This window comes from Lepisma saccharinum, chromosome 7, assembly GCF_977018435.1.
Source record: "Lepisma saccharinum chromosome 7, izLepSacc3.1, whole genome shotgun sequence".
Lineage (NCBI taxonomy): Eukaryota > Metazoa > Arthropoda > Insecta > Zygentoma > Lepismatidae > Lepisma > Lepisma saccharinum.
Window position 1 is genome coordinate 52,915,319 of NC_139235.1, and position 18,113 is coordinate 52,933,431.

General features: G+C 38.4%; 1 protein-coding gene across 1 annotated transcript; it reads right to left on the minus strand.

Annotated features, from left to right (window-relative positions):
• Positions 1–790: 790 nt before the first annotated feature.
• On the minus strand, positions 791–13,308 carry LOC145990225 (uncharacterized). Its single transcript, XM_083125899.1, has 2 exons — positions 13,222–13,308; positions 791–1,222 (listed from the first exon to the last, which is right to left on the minus strand). Exon 2 carries the CDS (start codon positions 1,220–1,222, stop codon positions 791–793), a length of 432 nt encoding a protein of 143 aa, XP_082982025.1. The 5' UTR covers positions 13,222–13,308.
• Between the last annotated feature and the right edge of the window lie 4,805 nt (positions 13,309–18,113).

The following is an 18,113-nucleotide window of genomic DNA, read 5'->3' on the forward strand; positions in this document are numbered from 1 at the left end:
CGTGGAATGACCCAATGTTCGAATAGACCATAAATTGCTCCTGGGGAGGGGGGGGTGCTCTTTTTCGTTCAGTTTGTGTGATTTTGAAGTGATGTGAAATTGTGATTAAAAATACATACCTTACAAATAATTATAGTAATGTACACTGTGTCATTAAAATAGGAACAGTAAGGAAAGGATTTCAAGTATTTCATGGTTATTTATAAAATATAGAGGTTCATATTGTGAAACAGTTATGCAGGCCTACGTACGAGAATAAAATATGTAATGAACTTCTTACTTTGAAGAGGAACTCCATTCTTCTTTTGCCGACCTCTGTGGTAAAATCGTTATTAGCACAGCGTACTACGACACCAGCGGTCCCCTGTTTCGAATACAGGCCTGGGCATGGGTATTCTTTGTGAGTGTTCCTTTTGTCAATTTTAACGTATCATCACTCATCTCCATCGTCGCGATTACCTAAAAGTGCAGACAAAAGCGACGTTAAATATCAAAACCAAATCAAATCTGTTCTTCTCTTCTTTGGGATGGCAGAGGCCTTCATATCTTCACGATTTGAAGCTTATCCTCTTTGGGGTATTTAAAGTAAAGACACTTTCGTTATTACCGAGTGAAGCATCAGATACTTTTGTTAGTAGATTATTTCCTGTATTTTAATTTGGCTTCTGAGATAACCTATCTAGCCTATAATATATGCGTCTGGTATGTTTAATTAACAGTCATCGACTTCTGAGCTAACAAACTCTTTATTCTGGTTTACACATTCGTGTAGTACATTTTCTCTCCCACTTCAGCATCGAGGTAATTCACGTAATTCCACGATCCCGTCGACTTCGCAGCGTATCTTGGCCACAACGTCTCCGCGTTTGACGACGCCTGGTCTGTAGCGTACGTTCCTCACCACGGTGGTGAAGTCCACGAACTCCGGCTGCCAGTAGTAGTAGGGCCAGATCTTGATCTTGCAGGGCAGCCCCATGGGCATGAAGCGGTCCTCGTCGTACACCGCGCAGTCGGTAGGGAAGACGAAGGCCAGGTCTGTCCTCACGTGGGTGGACTTCTTCGCCCAGATCCAGTAGCGGTAGGCAGATCGCAGGACGATGGTCCTCACGTTGCCATCCGTCTGGATGCGGGGTTCGAGCGCATTGGCTGACAGCCTCACGTATCGGACGATGTAAAGTGGCACTTCTTCTGTCGTATCGCCTCTGGACATATCTGCAGCCATCTGGAAGAAAAACATAGATATCATGTTTAACGCTACACACTGACAAAAGAGATTAGTTGCAGGTGCAAAATATATTTTGCTGGAGAAAATTTCTTACGGTTAAACAAAGTTTCGTTACTCCTACAGTGCAACTGTTTGCATAAACCATTTGGTTGAGTTCCCTTAAGAAAACTACTTGTTTCACCTTATTTCGTTTGGCCGAAAGATGCATTGTGCCCCGTGACACTCTCTTGTTACACTGAAACATATTTGTTGCTTATCGGAAACAAACCTGATGTTTGTACTGGCAAGTGTGACAAAAAGAAACATGGCAACTCGCGAAAGAAAGGGATCGAAGATCTTCGATTTTATTTAAAGTCGTGGGGATGTGAAACCGTGATACCTACATTTGCTGGTTAGGGTAAAATTTCAGTATCCGCAAAACGTATTTCTTCAATTTTACAGGAGAAATTACTTACCGAACTGACTTTCCGTACACTTTGGAAGGTCGTGGAAGTGTTTTTTTCCCATCGCTTAATTTATATCCCCGGTAAATCATGTATGTCTCTCCGATGCATAAAAGCAGTTGCCTGTATGTCCTTCTACTACGCGAACCAAAAGTTGCGTGCTTTCGATGATGTAACCCCCCGGTCAGTGTTTTTGCAAGAACATGACAATTTTGAGGATGACAATTTTAACTACATTTGCCTAACCTAACTGAACCTAACCTAACCTTGCCGTGCGTGGTTCGTGGGGCTATTTATGAATGGTTGGTGGGGCTATCCGTGAATGGTTCGTGGGGCTATCCGTGCATGGTTTGTGAGCTACGTGCATGGTTCGTGGGGTTTTCGAACCCGGAAAAAAATAATACAAAATCAGTAACACGCAAGTAGATATTTTTCGGTGAAGAAGGTTGGAAACACTGCACACCCAGTGATCATGGACAACGCTAGTCAAGATTTGCCCGCAATATTGTGTAACGCAACAGGAAGACGAATGAACAATTATTACTCGATATGTTGAAAATTGAAGTTATTGTCGTGAAAAAAACGAAATGCCATTTTCAAGAATCCTTAGCAATGCAGAATACGTAACTACCAATGTGAAAAAGAAGAAAATAAACGAATTTCAGACGTTTGGCGGTTACTGAAATTTTAATAAATATGTTAAGTAGGAAGTGTAAATTATAGAAATATATAAATACAGGCGTATGCAAATTTTGAGGTGGTTTTGTCTTATGCAAATATGTAATATCTGATCATGCTGATTCAAACGTGTTTTACGTTAACATAGGCGTGATAGCTCGGTTGATATAGGCTAGCATCTTGACTACCATACGGACAACCTGGGTTCGATCCTCTGGGTTAGGTGATCTGGGCCAAGCAGGCATTTCCCCAACAGTTAAGATAATTTTTATAACAATTTACCTTTTGATTGTAAGCTACTGGCGTAGCAGTGCAACGTGTACCGTGTTAGTTTCTATCACATACTGCATCTTGTTACATTATGGGGTCCGTTGTTCCACTGTACTCCCTCGAGAATTACTGTTTTTTTTTTAAACGACAGAGTTTCCAGCATGCGGAAAACTCAAATAACGGAGATATCTAATCCCAAAATATGCTCACCATAACTAAGAACTTGCCACGACGAAGTAGTTTCGCCTCTTGTTATTAGTAAAAACAGGTTGTATGCACACTCAAATAGCTAAAGAACAAATCAAAAATTGCTATCAGCCCCAAACCTAGACCTCCTAATCTAACAATGTATAACTACTGTTGTGATATGTCATATTAGGTGCTACATTCACTTGGCACGAAACTTTCAGACTGTTCTGCTTCATGTTAAAGTAACAGGTGTAGCCTACTTTTCTTCACAATAACACAATTCTGCAGACTATAAGCAAGGGAACAACACAATCCTCATAAATCAGGCAGACTATTTCATTTCGTTGAGAGGGTTAAACACATTATTAGGTCAAACAGCGTGAAATGAAATTTTTGAAATTTTTATTGCATTTTTATTCTTTCACTCAGCAACATTCCACAAAATAAGTATTTTAATCTTGTGCGCATAAAAATGGTGCATCATGGGTAGTATGTCATAATGTTCCCTGTGCATACACGGTTATTTCCAAGTTTTAACCACAAAAATGGTTGCCAGGTGCAAAGTAATTAGAAATGTTCTCCCACCTCAGTATTTCCTTTGATTTTCCTAAAATAATATTTATTTCTTCAGGTTCAGTTTTGGTTCATATGTAATACAGTTACTTGTTTTGCATGAACATTCAATTTAGTGCTTGTTTGCTTTGGTTGTTAGGTTCAGTGTCTCTCTTTAAATATATATATATATATATATATATATATATAAAATCTGCAAAATTCCTATGCTTAGTATGTTAAGCAGTTAGATCGAATGGCTCTCTTCATAAACACTATTACCTTAATTTTATTTATGCTTAGTGCCATTGATTTTACCTACAAAACATTGGCAATGTGTGAAATATAGAAAGAACTTGATGAAATAAAAGACTGGTGAAAGTAGTTAGTCTGACAATTTGTTGTGCCCCTTTATTTTGTTGTGCCCCTTTATTTTGTTGGCCCCCCCACTCCACCAACATACCACACAAAGGTAAAGTGTTTTAATGGTGGTATCAGAAGATTTTAGAGTACAGAATCATGAAACATATGTTTACGGAGTTATGGTAGTTAGAATGTATTCTGAAATGCAGTGGCGTAGCGTTATAGTACGCCCGTACGCCCGGCGTTCCCAGATTTAAAATTTCAAAAATGCTTAAATCCTGTGATTATAAAGTAAAACGTGAATATTTTCATATATGTTTGACCTTCATGGCATTATAATGGCTACTTTTCGCGATCCGCTTGCAACACTCCACTCTCAACACTCGTTCTAGCATCTCTTTTCAATGCCTTTCCCGGCCTGACGCCGAACACTTTCGGCGTACAGGACTCCTATATTACTTGCTGCCTTTGTGGAGGGAAAGCTTCCATTTCTACAGCACGCGCGTAAATAGGCTCTCTTACGCCGGCGTACGAGAGGTCTACCGTGATTGGTTCATGTGACCCTTCCTGCCTTCTGAAGCAGACCACAGCGGCAGAATTACTACCCGGTTCTTCGCTCTTCGCGCTCATGCAACTCGTGCTGTGTGATGCTACAATACGCAATATTGACTGACGTAACTTTACCAATCTCAAATATACTGTTTCTTAATGGCCACTGCATTGTATAATTTATCGTACGAACAGCGATGTGTATTAGACACTAAAAGATCAACACAGTTTTTGTCAAATAAGTTGGTGAAGTCCTCTTGATAGAAATTCAGCCTGTGGCTGCTCTACCACTTAACCCGCAAAACTATTATTTTCTTATTGTATTTTTTCGTTATTATCTAACTACTTAATATTGTGTGAATGGAAATGTTTAGCATTCATTTGAAAACTCTTAACATCGAATGGTCTCTGGACAAAATTATTTTAAAATGTTTATCAACATTCTCAAGATGTAATAAACAGTGGTCTGAATTACTAATCGGCACTGTTACGTGAGTAGAGTGTACGATATTTGGATCATCCACTCTGCTTTTCACAGTGCGCCAAGACGACAGAGGACCCTGGTTCGAATCCCGGCGTGAGCACGGGTGTTCTTTGTCAGTGTCCCTTCATCAATATCATCACTCATATTCATATTCGCAATTAACCAAAAGTGGTAGAAAAGCGAAGTAAAATAAACCAAATCAATCAGTAGTTGGATCGCCCACAACAATGACGTCTACTGTTGTGCAGAGGCGCTTGTGATTCAGGTAGGTTTTTAATGACTTGCGTCATGCAGAAAGATATAAAAAAGGGTATAGAACACCAGAGTTCAAAACATCTGTGGCATAGTGAGGCATCTAATTTTCTAGCTAAAACATGCAATGATGATGTTTTATTGAAGTGTCAGAGAAGAGAGTGACCGACAGGGCTGAGATTCGGTACCTCTGTCGACAAGGCCTCACTGCACAGGCTGTTTTGGTGGAGTGGGGCTTCACCGCACTTCCCCATCCACCTTATTCCCCCGACCTGCCCCGTTAGATTTTCTTATTTTCCCTGCTATGAAGAATTCACTTTGAGGACGTCACTTCAACACGGACGAAGGAGGTCATTCAGTGGCGTGAGACTCAGGACAAATCATTCTACCAGATGACTGTAAACAAATGGCAGCACAGAATGCATAAGTGCATTGATCTGGGGGGTGATTATAGAGATTATGTAGAGAAATCATAATGAGAAACAGTAGCTCAAACACCCCTCCCCCATGGTGTAAAAACTAAAGAGGTGGATGCAAGCCGATGCTGAAAAATCACCCTTCCAGCGCATGACGTCATCATCGTTGCAAGAGACGACTACGGGGGCAGGGCGTCCGCTCGCTCTACAATGAAGCGTTCTTCGTGAAACAAAATATTTCAACTACAAACTCAATATAACTTCAAAACAGGCGGAATAACCATATAATGATGTACCGAGCGGAGGGTGTGATGGGGTTGCAGCCCCCAAATGCACGAGCCAAAAAATTGAGAAAAAAAGGGGATCTTGCAAATATCAAATACAATGTTGTGAAAAAGTGTCGTTTAGTAATAAATCTCTTTTCAGCCTTACTGGTCAGCATGAGCCTAGTGCATAGCTTTCTTCTGTGTTTTCTATTAGACTTACACACATAGGGAACCTTCGTGTCCAAGCATGTTGACTGACAGACTTAGCGAAGACTTCGACATCCAGTCCAGACTTGGGCACTCCTTTGAGAGTGTTTTCTCATGGATTTCATGTATCGTAATTAATTCTCGTCATCATGATAGTCTTACCTTTATTTCTTCTTGTTCTTCTTTGTTTTTGGAAAATGCAAATTCAAATTTTAACCATACACTGTCACAATTCTCACTACCTCTCTTACATTTGAAAAGTAGTTTAAATTCTTTCATATTAGCGTATTGAATCCAATTACAGTTGTTATTTGATTTTCTAAGGGCTAGAAAACATACAGAAAGAGGAAGAGAGAGAGGATGGGGAAATTCATTCGTACTTGATAATTTTACAAGCGTTTCCTGCAGGTAAAATAGTCTCCAGCTTCAGCTTCCCCCAAAATATTCGGTACGCTATTGCAAAAATATGAGTAGAATCGAAGGAGAAAGTATTAGAAATTACAATGAAAAAGCAATATCTAAATGGAAAATTAAGCTTTTAAATTTATTTTTCTGAAGAATTGTTAATGTTACATTTGCTGCTTGTTCGAACAAATGAAGTGCAGGAATTTTATGGAAAATTGAGAAGCTTTTACAAATCTTTAACAGTACAAAACAACATTAGAGTCCTTTAACATTATATACAAAGCAAGAAAAAATGTACAGTATGATAAAAGTTTTTTCAATTTCTTCATAAATTTTCTTTTCTCTGCAGTGTCTACACTTCGCAACTTTTTGTTTATTTCTTTTATTCTGATGTATGTTCTCGTTTTGATGAAAAATTTAATAACTTCAAGTGGCACAGATTGTTGAATTTCTTTATAAACAATCTGGGCCAAATTTGTAATAATTCCGTTACCAGAACAAAAGAAATCTCCATGAAAGTTTCTGAAGCAATTTTCTGCTACCTTTATAGCGGAAAAGAAATGCTGACTTGCTTCCGTCAGCCGCTTATAAGAAACATATTGCACCCAGCTTCCTTCGGCTGATCCACATTTGGAGCCACATAAGAACCTACGTCGCTATACTGTTGTCTAAAACGGTGAGCCACAAATCCTGCAACGTATTTGAGAGCTTCCTCCGAAATTTTGTCCAGCTGTAAATCGCCTTCAGTGACGTCACATGATTCAAAGTCCTCACTAACCTCTTCATTTTCTGTGTGTTCCTTTTCGACGATCTTGTTTAACAATGTGGCAGTTTGACATCTTTCCTCTAAAAGATCCTCCCTTACGTCATATTCGCCACTTAAACACTTTTCGTCTTCATTGTCAAGTATATTTTTCTGTGCCACAAAAATTGAAGACGAATGTTTACCTAAAATATAACATCGCATTCTGTACTTTACATCAAGTGGACTGGGATGATCATTCGTGCTACCCATTCCACGAATGCACAAGAAGAAGTTTTCGAGAATACCTTGGTTTAGTTTGCTTGTTGTCAGGTATTTAATGTTAAACTTGTTTTGCATGTAGGCAAACAATCCTCTCAGAGAATTGTTACACATCTCAATGCCATATTGGAATGGCAGTTTTCTTCCACTTCCCTGCACTTTCAGGGACTCCATTAATTTGTCAACTTCACTCAGAACAGCATTTTGTTCTTCCAATGCACATCCATAGCCACGTTTTATATTAATCTTTTCAAAGTGACCACGTGAATTAAAAATATCGAACCAATCATTTATCAATTTTAGAATGTAAACGGTTTCTTTCCAGCTTCCTTCAATTTCACCTGCTTGTCCACAATAGAGAAGAGCTTTCGACAAGGTGTTCGAAAAGAATTGTGCCGCATACTTTACATTCTGACGCTGACTTTTGCTAACGTCTAAATGATGCTGACTTATTTTGTACGCAATTTTTGTGTCACTTGTGGATTTGTCTATAAGATTTTGAATGGATTTTTTGTCGGCAATCTCTCCGTTGTTGAACACGAATCCCTTGTTCAGAAAGTGGTTTCGAAGCAATTTTACTAAGTGGGGAACATCTGCGAAAACATAAATATTCCTCGAAGGATCGCATGGATTTTGAAATGAACTGTTTGTGTGTGAAATGCCTAAAGTATTGAATAGTCTTCTGTTTGTACCACCAAGATCACAAGTGACTGAGTGAACGGGATAACCTGATGACTCGAGACCGGAAATAACTTCCAACAATTTATTTTCCGTCATCGGGGAATCAAATTAAAAGAAAATAGGTTGTTTCCATTTTGCAAACAAACCACGAGCCTTAAAAACTTGCACCGATTTACAAGGACCGTAAATTTTCTCATTTCTGGAATCAAAACAAATTTTATCAGATATTTGCATTTCATCGAAGGAGAGGCAAGTAATGCGCTCGAAATGTGGCATACTGGCCGCTTTCATCTTCATTATCGCAAGAACAGATTTCAGTATTCCAGGGTCACAATTCATCTTATTTGCCCATCTAACCAGGGTACTGAAGTGGGGCAATGGGTATTTAAGTTTATTCCTCAAATACCTGTATGCTTTGGGGCTTATACTTCTCAAAGATATTGCCGCTGCAATATCCTCGGCGGACCACTTTTTCCTCTTACCAGGACACAGCATGGCCTTAATTTGGCCAGGTGTAAAATATTTCGAGAGAACATTGTACACTTTTTCATCACTTTTCACTTTCAAACACTTCAGTTCGTTTACTAGTTTTATCTTTTCACCTTCTAATGCTTGATTTTTCAGTAGAAGTTCCTCTTCCACTTTCACTGCTTTATTCCTTTCCTCTTCGAGTTCTTTTATCCTGCGGTGCAATTCATGCAGAACATCTGCAGGAATTTCCACTGTCGCATTGTCCTCACGGGCTTCTAAATTTTGTCCACTATTTTGTTCACCTTCGGCACTGTTAGATTTGTTCTATGTAGAATGCTCCAAAAGCGAATTCACAATGCTCTTTTGATCCCTTCTTACTTTCCTCTTGTCTCTACCTTCAGTTTCTTGCCTGTTGGTTGATTTTGACAAGGGTAGCTTCTCGGTGGGGACAGCATCCAACTTCAGCTTTCTGCATTTTTGTGGCGAATAACCCAAAAGCCTCTGTCGGAGAGATTTCTCGAAGGCATCTTCCAAGAAATGTTCAGAACACACAGTTGCTGAAATGAATGAAAGAAAAAATGTTTTAAGAAGAGAATAAACAAATTAGATAGCGAATATTAATAATTGTATAAACAAGGGAAGTGGTCATAATTGAGACACCTGGGCATACGGAAATTAGTCCCTTTTTCATAATAAAAGTATCTTTTTGAAAAAAATGTTTTCCTGTTGCCTGAAAATGTTTTGTAGTTTCTTTGTGAAAATGGTAAATAGATAAAAAAAAAAAAGCACAGTAAAATATATTGTTCATCTTTAATGTGTTCATAAAGTTCCCCTTCTATGTACACAGATACGTTAGATGGATTAGTTTTCGGCGAGAGACATGGGGGTGCTATTTGGATATCACTGTGTGCTCTGCTTCTGTTTTGTTATTTAACGACTTCTCTTTTACTTCTCTATATCATTATTATTCCTGACCATGGTGCTGAGTAAGGAAATAATTAATAAATAATTGGGAAAACACATTTGTACCTACTGATCTCCGTGGCGGAGTGATTAGCACAGAGCGCCAAAAGTCACGGATTCAACTGGAGATGGGTGTTCTTTGTGAGTTATCCTTCATCAAATTCATCTAATTATCACTCATCCATGTCGTCGCGATTAGCCCAAAGTAACAGATAAGCGACGCTAAATAACAACAATAAAGAATCACACTCGTATCTAAACAGAAATCAAGCACTGGAAACTTATTTTTGTGTAGTGTTACTCTCATTACAGCTGCACAGGCTGGTTGTCGACAGTAAAAGTAAGCAAAGTAAAGGCGAAAGAAAATAATATAGTCTTCACTTCACAGCCAAGAAACAGCCATAATTCGGATTACGTTGGTAGTTTCCATACGGAATGTGGGTTCGATCCTCTTGGTACATTGATACATTCTCTGAACCTATGGTGGTGATCCGGTCACTGCACCAAGATATGAAATAGTGGAGTTCACCTCCTGAGCATTTCTATGTGCATAATGTGGAGAACCAGTTTTTCATTTGGGGGAGTGGAAGTTATTGCGTTTCTTCGTGTACCTTATTTTCTCCATGGAGAACATAGAGAGTATACAATATGTTTTAATAGTCGGTAGGGAATCTAACTGGTACGCGGGAGATCCGGGTTCGATTCCCGGGGTGAGTGATCTAAGTTCAGAATATTTCCGGTCTTGTACCTGCATAAAGCGGTTTTGAAGCTCACCCAGCTTTAAATTAATGGATACTTGGGGGCAACCATGGGGGGTAAAGGCATCCGGAGCGTGGTACTGATTACATCACCTCCAAAATGGCCGAGATGGAGAATGTGGGGGGTCCTACCCCCCACATCCTCTAAAATGTGCCTTTATGGTACGGTACTATATGCACGGGGATATAGAAATAAATTTGAGGCACGAAAGAACATATAACACAGACTGCATTAATAACCATATATATATATATATATATATATATATATATATATATACACATATGCATAATATGTATACATACATACATAAATACAAACACATGAGACTGCATATATACATATACATGACTGAGGGCACCGGGTTCTTGACTCGCAATATTGCCACGGAAGTTACCGGGTTCGAATCCTGAACTGGGTTAAGAGTATTTGTGTTTGTCCCTTGATCAATTTCATATGATCATCAAGTCTTATTGCCGCACTTAGCCCAAGTAGGCAGAAAAGCAACGTAAAATGTGATACATGAAAGCACATAATACATGCACATATACCTGTCTATTATATATAAAGAGAGAGAGATAAACACTTACCATTTCTGAGGTTTATTTTGTCCTTCCGCCTGCAAGCCAATACCCATTTGTGACAAAATTCTTCTTTAACAGGAAATCCAAAATACTTGATATTGGTTCCTTTCGTCTTTTTGTAATGATTGCTACAGCCGTAAATAGCACAGTTAGGCATATTTTCTTTCGCAATTCTTCTCACTAAAAGTGAAACGAAACCAACAAAAAAGAATGAAAGACTCAGTTCAAAGTTCACTGGTCTACAGAAAAGAACGAAACCACCGGAAACTCCATTTGCCACCCTCTGAAAAGCGCCCCCTCTCCTGACTCTGGCCACTATGTTGACGTCAGAGCTGTGACGTATGGCTGAGAGCCATGCGCGTGGATCCACCTGATTGTCATTTCACCATGCCCCTCCCCTGTGAGGTTCAAAACTTTTCACTCTCCCCTCGTACTTTTCAGCAGGGAAATCTTTGATGACTAGACGATTAATATTTCAGTTAGGTTTGTTGCATAGCTAAGAATTGGTAAACTATATGATTTAAATTAAATTTTCTTTGAGGGGGATGAAAATGTCCCTGATAGGAATGTGAAGTTTTATACTACAGTTGCATTACAGGACATAAGCTATATTCTTGATATTCATTAATAACATCACTTCTTAAAATATAATGCTTAGTGTTGGTATACTGCTTAATTTAAAGCAGGTGCATCATTTGCAACAAAAATATATCGAATCCGTATTTCTGACTTCTTGTCACAGGAAAATTTTACTTTAACAAGTTAAATTTGCACTGGAGATGGAATCCACGTAATTCTTGTTATGGGTAAATAAAATAATTATATTTACCCCAAGAAAACGGGGGTGAGGGGGCGGGGTGAGTTAATTAAAAGAACAACCGTATTATCGACCTAAGCTTAAGAATTTCTAGCTAGGGTTCTGTAATGTCTCGTGAAACAATAATTGAATAGGTCATACGGCTGGAGCATGTTATTTGGTTTGCCAAGGTTGCACTTTCTACAGGGTGTCCCACGAACGGCGCAACTGGGAATTAAGAGTGACGTTACTTTGTAACCAAAACCTGTACATACATAAGTCATACACCAAATGTTAGCCCTATCCAAGCAGATATTTTTAAACATAGAAACAACAAACGGGGTGCAGTGTTGTTCATGCAGTGTTGCCAAATGTAAGTGAAAGTGTAAATTTATTTTTCCACAAAGCATGGAAAATTGCATGTCAAACATTCGTACGGAAATTTGGACGTCAATTTTCACCTTGGGTAGGTGGACTATTTCGAAAAATAAAATGAAAATTTAGTGATGGTCTATGACATGGAAATACTGGAAACAGGGAAAAAAGAAAATGAAAATTTTCCTTTTTTCCTGTTTCCAGTATTTCCATGTCATAGACCATCACTAAACACACCTTTTGTTGCATTCAAACATCAACAGTGTTGCCACTGTACCTCATATTTTTTTTAAAACACCCATTGGGACCGGTACGCCTTTACGAGGCATTTCAGGATTGGCTATACGCGAAAACGATCGGTTTTCCTCTCTGAAACTATAGATGGCGAAATAGTCCACCTACCCAAGGTGAAAATTGACGTCCAAATTTCCGTACGAATGTTTGACATGCAATTTTCCATGCTTTGTGGAAAAATAAATTTACACTTTCACTTACATTTGGCAACACTGCATGAACAACACTGCACCCCGTTTGTTGTTTCTATGTTTAAAAATATCTACTTGGACAGGGCTAACATGTGGTGTATGACTTATGTATGTACAGGTTTCGGTTACAAAGTAACATCACTCTTAATTCCCAGTTGCGCCGTTCGTGGGACACCCCGTATCTTTATCTTAAGTTGCGTAATAATTTGTGTTCAATACTCAAATTGCGAGTTTCATAACCCACTCACTAACACTATTTATATGCACATTTACATAATTTAATTTACTACATTTAACCAATCAAAGCTTTTCGAAAATCGAACAAAAATATAGACACAGACAGTTTAACATGGTATTTCATTCAAATAGACTTCAATTATTACGCATTCACATAAACTATTTTTTTGGAGGGGGGGTATGATAAACGATTATAGGGGCGGTCTTGAGTGATGGGCCCCCTGTTTAGGGAGGAGGGGCAGATCAAGTATAGTGTTCAGTAAAGGTAAGAAAAAAGTTACTTTCGGTAGACACACTGTCGTAATTTAATACTTTGTGGGAATTACGATATGGTTTGAGGGCGCGAATAATATGATTTGGGGGGACGCATGACATGATTTTGGGGGGGATTGCGCCATTAGCCTTGGGGGGGGGATGGGCACACCTGCTGAAAGATAAGTGTAGCAATCAGTTATATATCATCTGAAACGAAAGTACATGTTTAAACCATAACAAGCTCAATACCTGAAACATAAAGTACATAAATTTTTTCGAGAAGCAAACCTACCTTCAGAATTTCTTTTCAGTCCTAGAGAGCACTGAGCACACTCCTGAACACAGTGACACAACTAAGAGCTCCTCCTGTAGGCTCAGGGGGTGGATGGACTTGCGCATGCTAATTTGCGCACATATTACGTATTAGTAACTGGTCAGATATGTTTCTCTATTGCAGGCATTCCGATGTGTTTACTGTTGCGTGTACGACGGTGCATTAGACAATGGTTTGCTTGTCGTGACATTCCAACCTTTCTGCTACACCATTATTCGCCCCAATGTGAATCTCAAGTTCCCCATAGATAAAGGATTGTTTGTATCACATAACGAGACAGTGCAGTATGCTTGGATCTAAAACGACCTGCCTTCCTTGCCACAACCAACATGTGCATTCGAGTCTTCTATGGGACAAACAAGAATGGGTTGGGAACTTCTTTTTCCAAATATCACTATGCAAATTAAGCTTTTTGTTTGGGGGTGAAGTAATTGCGATTTCATTCCGGGAGGTAGTTTTTTTCCTTTTGGGGGCAAATTTGTACCAGTCAGTTATTGCCTTGCGGCTCTAAGTACCTTAGAACATTTGTTCTAACCAAGGTCATTAAATCTTATTATAACATTTAAACGTAATTTAGAAACACTTAGTAGGTACATAAAATATCAGGATTATGACATGAAAACTTTAGTGGAAAACAGCCTGCTGTTGGCTCGGTGAGTTCTTCAGTTGCAAAATGGTGTTCTTTAATTCACAAGGCTACATAATCTTCAACAAGGAAATCTTTCATAACTGAGTCATTAATGTACACATATGATTTTTTCAATTGTGTTTGTTACATAGTTAAAAAATGGTATACTCTATGATTTCAATTCCGTTTTCTATGCAGGGGGGTAAAACATCCCTGGGAGTAACTTTTCTCTTTGCTTTATTGAACACTATACTTGATCTGCCCCTCCTCCCTAAACAGGGGTGTCCATCACTCAAGACCGCCCCTATAATTGTTCATCATACCCCCCCCAAAATGTTTGAATGGATACGTAATAATTGATGTCTATTTGAATGAAATACCATGTTAAACTGTCTATGTTTTTAATTGTCGATTTTCGAAAAACTTAAAGCTAGCACATTGATTGGTTAAATGTAGTAAATTAAATTATGTAAACATACATATAAATAGGGTTTGTGAGTGGGTTTATAACACAAATTGTTACACAACTTAAGATAAAGATAGAAAATTCAGCCTTGTGACACCAAATTTCATGCTCCAGCCGTATGACCTATTCAATTATTTTTTCACGAGATATTACAGAACCCTAGCTAGAAATTTTTAAGCTCAGGGCGGTTCCTCTTTCAAATACCGTCCCCCGTTTTTTGGGGCAAATATAATTATTTTAGTAACCCATAACAATAATTACGTAAATTTTATCTTCAGTGCAAATTTAACTTTTGAAAGTAAAAAATTTACTGTGACATGATGTTAGAAATGCGGATTTGATATATACATTTTTGTTCCAAATGATTCGCCTTCTTTAAATTAAACAGTATACCAACACTAAGCATTATATTTTAAAAAGTGATTTCATTAATGAATATTGAGAACATCTCTTATGTCTTGTAATGTAGCTATAGTATAAAACGTCACATTCACCTCAGTAAAGCACCAAACATGCATTCTCGTAGGTAGACTATTGCGAGCGAAGCCAGCAAGAAACTTTTTATACCCAATTCTTTGCAGGCTTTCAAGGATATTAATTTAATGGGTGTCAATACTTTCTAAGGATCCAGAGATTTTCCAGCTTCTCTTTTGGTACAGTCACGGACACGTCTGGGTTAAAACAATTCCATTAACTTTCAATTGAATCGTTACAACACAGAAGTCTCCATGACTGTACGTTCGGAGTCGAAAACGTGCGGATATATCTCTAAATAATTTAATATTAGAAACTCTCTCTCCACTACAGAAATCCCTTGACAATCTAAGATTTAACACTTTATCAAGAGCTTCCTATAAAATAACAAAAAAAATAATAATTACAGAGAATTACGGGAATTAATGGGTTAACACCAGGATGTATAGTTATATACGAGGTTTGTTCCACATTACTAGGTAATCAACCATTAATATTGTATAGAAGTATAAATACATGAAAAAGATATTAAGTTCATACCATTCTTGTAACGTGTACACTGATGCACGTTACAATAAGTTTTTTATTTATATATTTTGCGGTAGAGAAATGGCGAAGAAATAACAAATCGGACTAATTTCTGTGTTCTGGGGATTGCTGGGTTGAGTGTCCTTAGACCCGAGGCTCTGTTTGTTATTTGTGTGTGTTTTCGATATTATTCCCGTGAACTTCAAAACTAATTGTTTATATTTTGTTGTTAGATCAAAAACTCTCCCGCCTGGAAAAGTTTGGTGGGGGGAAATTTTAGTAAATTCCCCCCCTTCCCCCCGGGAATTCGCACCCTGGTGAAGTTCTCGTGGTATATAAGTTCAGCCTGTGACTGCTCTACCACTTAACCACTTATTATATTTTCATTATTATTATTTTTTCGTTAGTTACTAACTGCTTAATATTGTGTCAATGGAAATGTTTAGCATTCATTTGAAAACTATTAACACCGAATAGTCTTTGGACAATATTATTTTAAAAATGTTATTAGCATTCTCAAGATGCAATAAACAGTTGTCTGAATTACTAATCGGCACTGTTACGTCAGTAGAGTGTACAATAGTTGGATCATCCACCCACCTCTGTGTCAGAGTGTTTTTTAGCACAACGTGCCAAGACGACAGAGGTCACTTGTTTGAATCCCGGCGTGAGCACGGGTGTTCTTTGTGAGTGTCCCTTCATCAATATCATCACTCATATTCATATTCGCGATTAACCAAAAGTGGTAGAAAAGCGAAGTAAAATAAACCAAATCAATCAGTAGTTGGATCATCCACAACAATGACGTTTACTGTTGTTCAGAGGCGCTTGTGATTCAGGTAGGTTTTCTAATGACATGCGTTATGCCGAAAGGTATAAAAAAAGGTATAAAACACCAGACTTCAGAACATTTGTGGCATAGTGAGGCATCTAATTATCTAGCTAAAACATGCATGGATGATGTTTTATTGAAAACCTAGCTGACTTCTGGCAAATAAAATACCTGTGACGACAAATTCCATAACTAAATTATTAAGCAAAAAAGGGCCGACCCTTCCTTCGGACTTGCCGTTCCCACCCGAAATGTCCATGCTACGCCACTGGAATCTACTGCCTTTTTAAATGACATTAACGTATTTTAATATTGGAAAACTCAATATGCTGACCAAGGCAGAAATTTATTTTATTATAAAACATTAACTAAACGTAACGTCTCAACCTTCTAAGCCAAGCGTCAAGTCAATTTTGCAGCAGGTTTTCGCATATGTAGATCCAAACGTGCGCGCAGAATATAGTTCCACTGGACGGGTTCTATTCCGACAGAACTGCATACTTGCAAGAAAACAGTTATTTTATTTGTAAAATACAGACAAAATAATACATCCATTAGCAGGTATGTACTTGATCGGTTGGAATCACTGTGCAGACGATCTAGGATTCGCAGATTCGCCAACTGGAGTTTGTATTGCGCTGAAGAATCGCTGAAGATCAAGAGCGAGTCTAACAAGACTGAATACGTTGCAGAGCGCGTGGAATCCGTGATACCAGTGTTGCACATCCCACTATTTTAACCCTATGTTTATTGTGATTGATTAATAATGGTGGTATACAGCGGCGAGAATGGCTGAATCGAAGTCTCCTGTTCAGCGCGAGGTTTTACCCGAGTGTTATTTTGGGCTTCATCTGAAGGGAAAAGCTCTTCAAATCAAGCAAGTTGCTTTAAATGCAAAATCCTCCTTACGACAACATGATCAAAGTAAAACAGGGTGTGAGGTGATTTGCCGTCAATGTGCGCACGAACTGTATCACGGGTGCTGAATGATTTGCGGTTTAAGTTTAGGAAGAGGACACGATTGTTTGTTGTTTGACGACAAAAGAAAATCCGCGGTATAAAAAGATATCGCCGTGATAAGAAACATGTTTATTATTTGGACGAGACGTGCTTTAACTCGGTGGGGGGAGGGCGTACATTGAATCAAACATTGAAGGACACCTCCGTGCAAAACCTCCGCTAGGGCTGAAGAAACCAACGAGAAAAGAAGAAGGGAAGGGGGAGGCTTATTGTTTCACCCACTGGCGGCCATGAAGTCTGTTGAAGGAGCATATTTAGTGTTCCGTGCCAAGAAAGGATGATTATCAGCAAGAAATTGACATACCAATATTTGAATCCTGGTTTAGTGAAGTGATTCATAAAATGAAACCAGAGTAAAAGCAGCAGACAATGCACCTGATTATCACCAATCACAAATCATGCTTTTTTTGCTGGTATAACTTGAAGTGCGTGTGTCTTTTAGTAACGGATGTATTGCGAACGAAGCAACCAATTTTTTAATAAATATATTTCTTTCTAAACCAAAAACAATAATTTGTCATTAAATTCAAGAGGGGCCTATCGTTGTTTACTTTTATCTTTGTTTATTTTTCTTTTTGCTCGAAATATACAGACATGCTCTCATGTTTAGAAGTTATTTCACATTTATATTAAGAAATGACACATTTATTAAATAATCTATGTGCAGAAAGTAGTTCTAAAATTTTATGTTTCAGGAGACAAAAAGAAGCAAAAATACATTCCGCTTGACATGCATGCGGGTTTTGATGTGTTGCGGGTTTGGCAATAAAGTGGATTATCTCAGTGTCTACGATGTAAGCAGCTCGGCGGTTGCGGCAAGACTGGCAAGGAATATTCTGAGCTCATTTCTCGCGCGGATTGATACATAAAACCTGATGCAGACTTAGCTTGACGCTTGGCTT